Genomic DNA, 12785 nt, shown 5'->3' with positions numbered 1-12785 from the left:
TGGACACAGAGATAGAGGGATAAAAAGATAGACAGACAGACAGACAGACAGAGATAGACAGATCAGAGCCTGTGGGAAAGCGGCGTTACCTTGTTTTTGATCTTCCTGCGGATCTTCTTCAGGGCCTTCTCCTCGGCTTTGGTGAGGGGCAGCTTGTTGGGAATGGGGTATCCTTCGGCGATCAGCGTCCTCTTCTCCTCCTCGGTCAGCAGCAGTGGGCCTGTGCCCTGCAGCTTCTGTTGTAGCGAGATGGCCACAAGAGGTGAGGTCCAGAGGCAGGAGCAAGGAAGAGTACAGAAACAGGAAGAGTAAGGGAATGAGAAACAAGAGGGAAATAAAGATACAGAGGAGCACATAGAGATGGGGACAAAGAAAGGGGCAGAGAAACAAAAGGAACCATTTATTTCCTAAATAATGAGACCAATCCCTCCTACCAAATTCTGGCTATGTGAACAAACAGGAGTTTTCATAGCTACAGTACAGAATTGTCCTCCTAGGACTGCTTGCAGGCTTGCCAAGACCTACCTCGAGCCCTGGTAGACAGAGCCTACCCACTCTAGCTCCCCGCCACCCATGCAGACTTCAGAGCTCAGCTGTAGCCTCCGATGCATTCCCATGGCCACTTACATGTGGAGCGGTCAAAAGCGGGGAGTTGGAGAGCGCTGAAGGGTTGCGAGGTGCCACTTTGCCAGGAGCCTGAGACTGTGAAGGGCTTGATGGAGGTAGGGACCTACTCGGACTCTGGCTCCCGTCCGAGTCACTGCCGTGGCTGCTGGGAGGAGTGGGCGGCAAATGTAGAGTGTCCATTGCGGCTGATGGGAGAAACAGAAGAAATATGTAACATGAAGATTAAGCAAACAGTTCCAGCATTGTCTCCACAGATCCTCGCCTACCTGAGAATGGACTAGACAAGGAAGGTCACTTTTTGTATTTGTTCAGGGAATCAAAAGACAAGGCAAGGAGAAGGGAAATGAAGGGGGTGATACTGAAAAGAGAGGGGAGGCAATGCATGCATCATGGGAGCAGGGGTAAGCACAGTAGTGATAGAATGAGGTCACAGCACTGAGGGCAGCTGCAAAGAGTATGATGACCACAAGAAGAGCATCAGGGAAAGCAATGAAGACAGCAGTGACAAGGAGAAGGACGGCAAGGAAGGCAAGGACACGAACTTGCGGCCATACAATGAGAGCTGGATGGGGCTCTTTTTGTTTGTTTCCTTTGAAGAGGGAGAGGCCACAGACACAAAGTTCTAGGGTGGAAGCCAGCCTCTTTTGATAGAGAAAGGCCCTAGAGAGCAAATCCTGAAGGAAAGAGGTTTTCAAGCCAAAGCTGAACAGCTCCTTAACAGCAAACCCTGAAAAAATACCAAAAGTCACCTTAAGCCCTCAATGAAAGAAAATGTTGGCTACCCAAAATAGGGAGGCTTTAGATGTCAAGCTCAAATGGCGAGAGCTGCCCCACACAACAATGTAAGCCCTAGACATCTAGTAATCAATGGAGGAGGGAAGCAGCTGAATACATCTAGTCCTCTAGGAAGGATGGCAGGTACCAACAATAGATAAGCCCTACACACCTACCACTAAACAACAAGCACCGCCACCTGGGGTGACAGACGATTTCTGGTAGCAACTCCCAGATTGTGGAATTCTCTCCCTTCACATATCAAAACCGCTCCTACTCTCATCTGCTTCCGTAGGGCCTTTAAGACTTGGCTCTTCAACCAATAAGTTTGTGTACTGATTACTGTATCCTAGAGGATCTTACTGCGCCTAGACACCCTAGGGTATTAGTTGCGCATTAAAAATTCCATACATAAATAAATAAACGGAGAAGAACGGCTTCCTAGAACAAACAATTGTAGAAATGTAGCATTATGGAGGAGTACACCTCAATTAAGACAGGCACTAGGCCTCAACCTTAATGAAGGAGGTGAGCGGTCTTCAGCAAGCGACTGTGTGTGCAACTCAAGGTGTTGAGCTTAGAAGTCAAACTCAAGTGCAGAACATTTATGCTAGCCTGTCCCTAGCTAATGAGGCATCTGAGGAGATGGAGGGTTGGCTAGCGAAAGGCAATCGAATACAGACCTTCCTTGGGGCACAGGTTCAAGAACTGATCCACTTCATGAGGCTCCAGCTTTATCTGAGGAAGTGTGTTTGGACTCAGCACCTTTATCTGCTAGGGAGAAAAAAAAGCAGGTAAGTATTGAGATATGGGGGGCCGGAGCTGTAAACAATCGTACCGCCTCTCACTAAATTCTGACTGCTCCTGTTGCCACCAACACCTCCTACTTCCCTGGTCCAGGCATGATCATCCACTACAGGGTACATTTTGCTTATGCAGCTCAGACTTTTACAAACTTAGGGCACTTGGTTATGGGGAAAAAATTATTGTCTGAAAGAATTCAAGACATTGTGTCACATGTACGAAACAATTTTGCATTCACAAATCAGTGCGAATCACAAAATTCGTCCATTTGCGAATGCAAAATAGCTTTTCACGAAGTATGAAAGGCTTTGTAGTCGCAAATTTAGGTATCGCAATTTTTTAGGATTACCTAAAACTGCGAATGCAAATAGGGAATAGCAATTTTAAATTCTGCAAGCACATGTACGAAGCATTTTACAAATGCAAACTGTGCATTAAGGAAAATGCAACTACCATGAACTTCAAGTTGATGGTAACCATGTGCAAACTTTGAAAAATGCACAAAACTGCATTTTTCAACGTGCCATGTAGCACACATTTACATGTGCACATAATTTTTTTGGGGGGTGCTTTGTGGGGCATTAGGTCTCCGGGCACCCTTGGCTTTGCATTCTCTAATTTGCGATTACCAAATAGGTAATTGCAAATTATCGAATGCAAAACCATTTCTGTCTAAGGGCCTTTCAGCCCATAGGAACAAATGAGTCATATTACCTAATAGCGATTTGCTATTTACCGAATCACTATTAGGTGGTATTAAGGAATTGCAAAATCGTTGGAGATTTCTTACATACATAGCATTTTACGATTACTAAAGAGCAATTCTGTAAAAATGTATATTTGGTCATCGCAAAATTAATTTTGATCCATGTGGCCCATTGTCTTTAAGTCCTCTGATCCAATGGCCTCCAAGCCCACACTCGTACCACTTCTACACCCACCCTGAAAGAGATGGCCAAGAAGAATTATAGGATAAATGCCTGCATCAAGCTTGGCAAGGTAGCCTTGAATAAAAAAATGTCTGTGTCAATCTTGGAAAAGTGCCATCAGACTAGACTAGACTAGAATCAGCCTGGTCACCGCAGCTGTGAATCGATGCATTCGCCAGAAACGCTAGACATGGCATTAAGGTTTGATGAGATTTTTTGGGATAATCACATCAGAAATAATCTCGCAAGATTACTCTATTATTGATACGTCTTGGGTGTCCTCTCTCTTGGATCTTTAATTTCATTTTCTCTGGCTGACTCTCTAATCCCCAAAGTGTCTCCTTTACATAACCCTGAGCCTAACACTGGGCTTAACCCTTACAGTATTTCTCATGTGGCCTCTAACTCTTTCGGTTTCCTTTTATCTAGCCCTTACTACCATTAGTAAAGCTACTGTCTGAGCTAATGCGAACTTTAACTCAAGCCCTTCCCCAACGTAGGTCTTAACCCCTTCCACGCTGATGACGAGCTGGGCTCGTCATGGCGTAGCCTCCTCGCACGCTGATGACGAGCCCAGCTCGTCACGTAACATGCGTTTTAAAAAATCTCAGCACAGGAGCGGAATTCCGCTAGCGCGCATGAGGTTAAGCTACTCGTTACATTGACACATGAGCACTCCTGATCGAAAAAGACACATCACCAGGTTTAGAGCCTGACAAGGATTTCCTTGCTGTAGCAGTTGGGGTATCTTACCATAGTATCCATTGGGAGCTGGGTCTCCACAATCTGCAGAGGTGCAGGCCCCATCCCTATGTTCAGCGTGACGGAAGGTGCCAAGCCAGGACTGTCGCAGTGTGCTGGTTCCTCCTCTTTTATTTTCACTGAAGATCCGTCTGCACTCAGACACCACTCGCCGTTCTTCAGATCTGCGGCAACACATAAGAAGAAGACGTAGATAAAGGTAGGAAATCGAGATAGGGCTTCAAAAATGTTTTGCTTTATTTGTTTGTAATTACAGATATGACATAAAGAAAGCTTATGAATGGTGACAGTGAAGTTATGAGTTTTGCACACATTCACATGCTCACAGCTATCTGGGATCCAGGGTACGAAAACTGCAAGAACATGGCCAAAAAACCACAATTGTTGGCTGAGAATGAACTCAAGCTGGTGATCTGCAGAGGGGCCGGGCTCCATTCAAGGCTTAGGAAGCAGTTGTCTACTGATTTGGCAGTTGCTGCACTGCAGGTGTTAACATGGCTTTAGCATCTCTAAAAATAAATGTGTTTCTAAAGCTGTTCATTCACAACACTTTATTTCAGATCCCCTGCCCACGTGCCTTCTAATTAAAGGCTGGCCACTCACAGGCACCTATGCACAGCTCACGTCCACATGTGCATGGCCATTTCGAGGATATACAGCCTAGCCGCTCAAGGGGCATTCAACTCAGGTCACTGGAAGAACATCCAGCCCTGGCCACTCAAAGGGTATCCAGATCATGCCATGGAAGGACATCCAGACATGGCTGCTAAAGGGACATCAAACTCAGGGCACTGTATGGACATGATCCACGGACGTTTGAGGCTTCTCAATCTGCCCCATCATCCCACAAAGTGCAGGGTATTAATCTAGCATGTGCTGCTCGTTCTCTATGACTATAGCACAGTGTGCTGAAGACTATACCTTTCCCTCCAGGCCCTGCAGTTCCCACCTTGAAGTGGACAGAGCTAATTTACCCACTCCTCAAGAAGCCCACAGCTGACATGGATCAACTGAGTTCCGATCCAACTCCCTTCTGCCCTATCTCAAATTGATTGAGAAGAGCATTAACAAGAAACTCACAACCCACCTCGAAATTCACCATCTTCTAGAATGCACACAATCGGGAGTTAGAAAGAACCACAGCACAAAAAGAAGCACTCATCGTGCAACCAACGTCATTCAAAATATACTGGACTGAGGAGAAACAGTGGCCCTCATTCTGTTCGACCTCTCGACAGCCTTCGACTCCGTCTCTCACAACACCCTCATCAGAAGACTCCACGAGATTGACATACATGGGTTCGCTCTCAAATGGATCTGTTCCTTCCTCACTGGAAGAACCCAAAGGGTCAAGCTACCACCCTTCACATCAGGGACCAAGAGACTGATATGCAGTGTCCCACAGGGATCCTCATCCCACTCTTTCCAACATATCCATGGCACCGCTTGCCAACAGCATCTGATACAAAACAGCAAAGTCATCTCCTACGCCGATGACACCCAACTCATTCTCTACCTGACGGACAAGACAAGCACCACCAGAACCAACTTCATCAACTGCATGACTATGGTAGAAGACTAGATGCAAACCAACGTCTCAAGCTCAACTCCACCAAGAAAGAAATGCAGGTCTTCAGCAACAAGACCTCCCCATGGGATTCCACCAGGTGGCCTTCGGAGCGAACACCAATACCCACAGACCATGCAAGAAGTCTAGGGATCACCCTAGATGAAAATCTCAACATGATGGCTCAAGTCAACGGAGTGTGCACCTCTTGCTACGTATGCTGCGAAAGAGCTTCAAATGTTTGCCTCCGAGCACCAGCCGGACCATCACGCAAGCACTCCGCACCAGCAGGCTGGACTACAGCAAAACTCTCCCTTCCAGAATTGCATGACAACCATTCAGAACGCAGCCGCAAGACTCATACTGTACCTCCCATGCCATACCCAGATCAACCACAGCTCAGAAAGCTTCACTAGCGCCCCATTCACAAGCGCAGCAAATTCAATCTTCTTGTGCACATATACAAAGCCCTACACAACACAGGACCAGAATACCTGAACAGCTGCATACCCTTTCAAGAACCCAGGAGACACCTACGCTCTGCCTCAGTCTCACTTGAACACATTCCCCGCATCCACAAAAGCAAAACTGGAGGTCGCTTATTTTTCTAAATTACACCCAAGACATGAAACAACGGCCCTCACCACATCAGAGCCTCCTCCTCACTTCTTGAGTTACACAAGAAGCTGAAGTCCTGGCTCTTCAAAGAAGCACCTCCAGACCACACCCCTACACACCTTGCCCAAGCGCCTGGATACCCTCTTGGGCTATTAGAGCGCTATACAAATCAACACAACAGTACATAACATGTATGTCTGACTGCTGAGAATGATAGCTGTTAATCACAAGACTGCGCCCTGCAGTAAAGGCATGTAGGCTCAGAGCATCCTCCTCCATTCCCTGCCGTAAGAGACACTACACTTCATACCCACCTCTACTCTGCTCGTCCCCTTTTACCTTACAGTTTTCCTCTGGATGGAAGTTTACCTATCCTCATTTATGGAGCACACGTTCTGCCACTTACGTGGCCTTGTAGAGCTCTCTGCAGTTTGGAGACTTTCTATATAGTTGAAGGGTTAGCATGGCCAACCCGGGTCTGCTTTATCTTGTGATACTGCATTAAGGGGGCTGTTTTAAGGCTATATTCCCAGTTAGGTGGCTACTTCGCACTCCTTGAGCTGTGGATGTACGTTTTTGAATGTTATTTACGGTTTAAGTCCATGTGGGCTTTGTCAACTGCGGAGACATATTCTAGACCGATTGGTAAGTGTAAAGTACACACATATGTGTGGGGTTTTTTCTTGGTTTTTTTGGTGGCGATCCGTGCTGAGTAGTATGCTAGGGGTATGCATGGCATATCTGGGCCAGGACGGATAAAGCTGTGAGAGGCTCCTTCGTTAAGGTGAACCTACCTGGACGCCTACACGCCTAATTGTGGTGAATACGAGATATGCTTTTTCGCCTTTCTTCAAGCAAAGCGTATTAGAATCGACCAAAGCGTCGGAGCACTCCAACTACTGGTTGTAAAATGCATGTGTGCCCACACCCTCCTGTCCCACACCACTACTTCTAAAAGTGCTTCCTTCCTGAAAGTGCCACACCCTGTATACAAGTTGAAAAACCCAACCTCACTTCACGTTCTGAACTGAGACCCTATAGATCTGATTTGGTAGATTTTTTCCAGTTTTTTATAGTGCAAACCTGGCCAATGGCATGAGGGCATTTTACAACAGAGCCTCGCTACATTGCATTTTTAGGCAAGGGGAGATTAAGTGATCTACCCATAATCACTGGGTGTTGCGCCGAGCCAGGGATCTGAACCTGGTTGCAGCAGCTCTTACCACTTGGCCACATCTTCCAAAATAATGTGATAGAATCGCACAACTGGTTGTACATTTAAATGTAACTTGAGTAAGCAAACAGCAGTATTTTCAATGGAAAAATCCTGTTCACAGACTCGGGAATGTTTAAATGTTGCTCTTATAAATGCATTGATTCATTAAAAAAATGAACTCGTATGGCTGAGTTGTGTCAGAAAATCTATTCAAATACGGATGTGAGTCCTCTTAGGGAACAGAGGCAGCCTAGGAGCACTTCTAACTATTTCTGAATTCCTAGCAATACAGAAAAGTGTGTAAAAAGTTTGAGTAAACCTATGAGTAGATATCTGAGACTTTCCTTTTGAAAATAATATAAATGAGGCCTTACATTTCTACATGTTTATTTGCTACCAACATGTCGGCTTTTATTTTGGCCACTTGCGGGCTCTCTGGGTCAAATTCAAAAAGAGACTGCCGTCGCAGTCAGGAAACATGTAAATACTATATGTGTTCACTGGGAGATGGGTGGGGCTGAGCTGGGAGCACACGTCACTGTGTACCTGGGCTTCCCACCAGGTAAACCAAAGCATAGGTAAACCAACGCATAGAAAGTGACAAGAGATAAAGGCCGCCCATGGACTGCACAGAGTTGCGCACGTCTTTTGTGCTTGGGTAGTGGGGGTGGTGGTCCAGAGTTCATGTACACATAACTCAGAAATTCCCCCTGCTACTGCATGCACAAGTGAGTCGAGATTCACTCTCTCATCGGTTCTGGTGGCTTAGTGGACTAATGCGTCCACTGTAGGGGCCAGGGTTCGACCTCATGGTCACAGATTTAAATCCTGGCGTTCACTCTGCCTTTCATCCTTCTAAGGTGGATAAAATGCGTGTCATCGAGTCGGGTAAAAATAGAGCCAAGATAGATGCCTACAGGTGAACGTGCGCTTTTTACACATACACGTGACGTTATGTGACGTGTGTTGCCTGCATGTCATGCATTAACTGGGAGAATTTCTACGATACATTAGTGAACGTAAAGCACAACACGAGCACATGAGCAGGTGAGCAGGTGAGCAGGTGATCGGCTCTGCACGGACCCAGCGCAGCCCTGGCCCATGAGGTCTGCCTGAAGAAGGCCCGCCCTGGAGCCAAGCTTCGCCCTCAGTGGCCCCTGCCGCGGACTGACGCAGCAGTATTTCCCGGCTGTTCCCGGAAGTAGCTATCCGTCCAGGACTCGAGGTTCACTGTACCTGCAGCTCGCCCCGTGTGGGCGGGGCCGGCAGCCAGCGTGAGAAGGATGTTTGGTGGCAGGTGAGCCGGACCAAAGCCAGGACTTTCCATTTTGCGGCCGACGCCTACAAGTCTCACCCGTTCCTCCCTAGACCGCTCTTGGCCATGTTCCAAACTCACATTACAATGGTGCCCTGCAGACAGCCGCTTCCTCCTCACCTCCCCAAGTAGGATATGAGAACGAGGAAGCAGAAAGATGCACCTCTTCGCTTAGTCGTCCGATTTCTAGATTTTAAGGCCTATTTTTGGGCATTAAACTTGCATTTTCCATGTCTGCTAAATTAAAAAAAACATACTGCTCAATTCTTCCAGGGAACCCTGTAACTCTTGCTATGATCCAAAATATCAGTTGTTTCAAATGTCTGTTGGACGGAGCAGAGATCATCCAACGAAGGAGAGATTTGGCTTTGATACCATCCTGGGCAAGAATAGGCAACACCAGACAGAGACAGGCTCAGATCTCACAAGGAACCTGCAGCAATAAACCGCTGCCTTTCGATCACATGGGGATAACTTCAGGCCCGTGGAAACAGCTCCATCAAAATCTGAATGCTAAACCGCTCACCTGGCAACCCACACAACTGCAGGGTCAACTCACTGCATGGTTAGCTACTTCATGATACTTTTAAGGAACTCTTTATTTGGGATGCACAGGAGAGAGGGCAGCAGAACATCATCAGGGACCTAGGTCTATTCTGATCTCACTAAACACGACCACGGATTCCCAATCAGAACACCTACAGGTGATTTTCGAGTCACTGACAGCAGTTCAAAGAGACAGAACTGATATCACCCATTTTCTGGACACCATTTGGTTGTCCTTTTCCACTTTTTCTGAAGCATCAACTCGAATGATTAGCCACCCTTCAGCACTCCGATACTGCATTTTTGTCCTGGTATCCACTCACCTCCATTTCGGTCTTCCTCACTAATAACTGCTTCCATGAATAAGTTGGCGTTGCAGATGAATAATAATTAAAGCTGCTACAGCAGTCCCACCGTTTTTCTTGAGAGCCTGGGGGCAGTGGCAATCGGAGGCTGTTGCTCTCCATGACAAACAGGGACATTACCTGGAAGCCACCAGGCACCTGGCCTGGCACACGAGTCGCTCGCCTTTCCTGGAACACCGTGTACCAGGTCCTGGATGTCTGGGCGGGACATTTATGTCATTAGCTTGCTATTGATTCTTAGCCATTTTGCTATAAGGCACAGACCATTTTACACTCTTTGCTCTTCCTCTGTTTCTCGCTCACGATTTTCCTTTTGATTTTCGTAGTCTCTGTTGCTTACTTTATCAGTCAACTCTTTCAGCTTCATGCGCTCTTTTCCTCCTGCTCACCGCTCTTCCCGTTTCTCAAGTTATTTCTTACTGTGCTCCTGCATGTGCCTTCATTTTTATCAGTCTGTTCTATTTAGTCTTTTTGTTTCTCGCTCAGTTCAGCTTTATTTTTCAGTCTCTCTAGCACTCTTTCCCATTTTGCTCATTTCTCTTACTGTGTTGCTTCTCATTTTTAAGTATTTTCCTCTCATTAATTCTCTTTCCAATTGACTACTACTTTCATTGTTCTGTGCTGCTCTTTCTCTCACTCGCTTTCGTTTCCTGTCTGCCCCTGCTTTTTAGGTCTCACCTCTCAATGCGCATGCGCATTGAGCAGAGCGAGACTATAGCGACTTAAACAGACTTTACCCAACTGGGCGATTTGGTGCTGTGCCCGTGCGCTTTTAGGTCAATGCGCAAGCGCATTGACCTAAAATGCGCGTGCACATCATCAAATCGCCATCTGTTCCCTCAGCCGCACTCCTCCCACACCTTTGAAGTGAAGCTTAGCTTCACTTCAAAGGCCCCTGCTGCTTCACACCCTCATCGCCGCTCTCCCCGCTCCGCCCCCTCCCCTGCCTGCCGTGTCGCATTTCTCCTCCCCCCCTCCCCACAGCAATGCCCTCCGTCTTGGTTTTTTTTTCATTCCACTTATTGCCCTGACTACCACACTTGTTTTAATTTGGAGAGGCCTTTCGGGACAAGCCAAAGTGGCTCTCACGTGAATGCACGGTCTGTGAATCTTCCTGTACTAATGGACACAAGCACAATGCACACAGCTGCAGAAAATCTTTGAGTGCTATCTGTCTTTTTCTAGTGTCCATTTAAAGTTGGGGCGGCTTTAGATTATGACATTATTGTATTCCCAGCTGCAGCGCCAGTCAATAACTAACGTTATTTGGCCTTCATGAGCGGCGTGAAGGCCCGTAATGTTGTTAGCACATGAATGTTCTGCCTGCTGCCTCCTATAATATCCCGGTCGGCACTTCCGGAAACCAGGAAGCTTAGAGCCTTTGTATTTCAAGGAATCTGATTGGCTGTCCGTCTTGTTTTTTTTTTCATTCCACTTATTGCTCTGACTACCACACTTGTTTTAATTTGGAGGGGCCTTCGGGAAAAGCCAAAGTGGCTCTCACGTGAATGCACTGACTGTGAATCTTCCTGTACTAATGGACACAAGCACAATGCACACAGCTGCAGAAAATCGAGTGCTATCTGTCTTTTTCTAGTGTCCATTTAAAGTTGCGGCGGCTTTAGATTATGACATTATTGTATTCCCAGCAGCAGCGCCAGTCAATAACTAACGTTATTTGGCCTTCATGAGCGGCGTGAAGGCCCATAATGTTGTTAGCACGTGAATTTTCTGCCTGCTGCCTCCTATAATATCCCGGTCGGCACTTCCGGAAACCAGGAAGCTTAGAGCCTTTGCATTTCAAGGAATCTGATTGGCTGTCCTGCTCCCACCATCCCAATGGCTTTAATGATCAGAACTTCAGCTTGGATTCATTAAAGCTAAAAAAGGGCATGAGTGTCAAATAAAAGTAGAAAGGGGTAGTTGTTGCCAGTGCTCGTTGTTGCTGGTACTTCTCTACCCCTGGTCTCAGAAACCACGAGGGCAGCGTCAGGAAAAGAAATAAACAAACTTCTAAGAATTCTGTTTAATTTCTCTAAACTCCACCCATTGCCCCCTCTAGCCTTTTACTTTAGGAGGAGTCAGTTGTCGAGGGGTCAGGCTGTGATAAGTGGGCAAACGTGTGATGTGACAAGGGTCAAAGTGGGCTTAAAGTCACTTGCGCTAATTTGCTAGAGTAAATTTGCATACCCAGGGCTTCTTTCTATTTCCTGATTTTGGAATTAAATTCTCTAATGAAGGGCTACTCTGGGGTTGTACAGTGCCTAGATGGCCACAGGTTTTATTGTTACCATAGTAATAGGTGTTAATTCATTGTTTCCTTGGCATGGTGTCATTACTGGCCACACCAGAACATCCGCTACTATAAAAACACGTCAAACATCCAACACCGAGCAGCAAGCAACTAGGGCGAAAGTGGTCTTTGATTGTTGAACATCTGTGGGAGGTGTTGTTACTTGGCTGACGAACTGTAATTTTGAGTGAATGTCATGGTGGATGTGGAGGTGATGGTGGATGTGGTGGTGGATGCGGTGGTGGATGTGGTGGTGGATGTGGTGGTGGATGTGGTGGTGGTGGATGCGGTGGAGCATGTGGTGGATGTGGTGGTGGATGTCATGGTGGATGTGGAGGTGGAGGTGATGGTCGATGTGGTGGATGTGGTGGTGGATGCGGTGGTGCATGTGGTGGTGGATGTCATGGTGGTTGTGGTGGTGGATGCGGTGGTGGTTGTGGAGGTGGATGTCATGGTGGATGTGGAGGTGATTGTGGATGTGGTGGTGGATGCGGTGGTGGTGGATGTGGTGGTGGTGGATGTGGTGGTGGATGTGGTGGTGGTGGATGCGGTGGAGCATGTGGGGGATGTGGTGGTGGATGTCATGGTGGATGTGGAGGTGATGGTCGATGTGGTGGATGTGGTGGTGGATGCGGTGGTGGATGCGGTGGTGGATGCGGTGGTGCATGTCATGGTGGTTGTGGTGGTGGATGCGGTGGTGGTTGTGGTGGTGGATGTGGAGGTGGATGTGGGTGTGGTGGAATAGAAACATTTTTGATATTAATTACTGCCAACGAAATTATTGCTGTTACTCAACAGCAAACGACCATTGAGAAAGCCAAACTCACCACCTGGCACATACCCCCTCATTTCAGGTCATGACCCGATTGTTACATGACACTCAGGAGAGGTACTAGGACCCTCTGTCTCAATTTTATAAATATATATTATGTAGCTGTGCAGCCTTGATCGCTCCAATTTTACTTAATA

General features: G+C 47.0%; 1 protein-coding gene across 1 annotated transcript in view; it reads right to left on the bottom strand.

Moving 5' to 3' along the window:
* The window catches only part of CREB3L2 (cAMP responsive element binding protein 3 like 2), a 193675-nt gene that overhangs the window by 28408 nt on the left and 152482 nt on the right, over window positions 1-12785 (bottom strand). Inside the window, exons 3-6 of the mRNA XM_086952474.1 lie at window positions 3888-4060; window positions 2085-2175; window positions 628-812; window positions 90-236 (exon numbers count right to left, since the gene is read on the bottom strand). Of these exons, the coding sequence (XP_086808600.1) occupies window positions 90-236; window positions 628-812; window positions 2085-2175; window positions 3888-4060 (596 nt within the window). The remainder of the gene's footprint in view (window positions 1-89; window positions 237-627; window positions 813-2084; window positions 2176-3887; window positions 4061-12785) is intronic.

The sequence above is a fragment of the Lissotriton vulgaris genome, chromosome 1_2, assembly GCF_964263255.1.
Source record: "Lissotriton vulgaris chromosome 1_2, aLisVul1.2, whole genome shotgun sequence".
Taxonomy (NCBI): domain Eukaryota; kingdom Metazoa; phylum Chordata; class Amphibia; order Caudata; family Salamandridae; genus Lissotriton; species Lissotriton vulgaris.
Note: the sequence above shows the minus strand (reverse complement) of the source record. Positions and strands in the feature narration are given on the sequence as shown.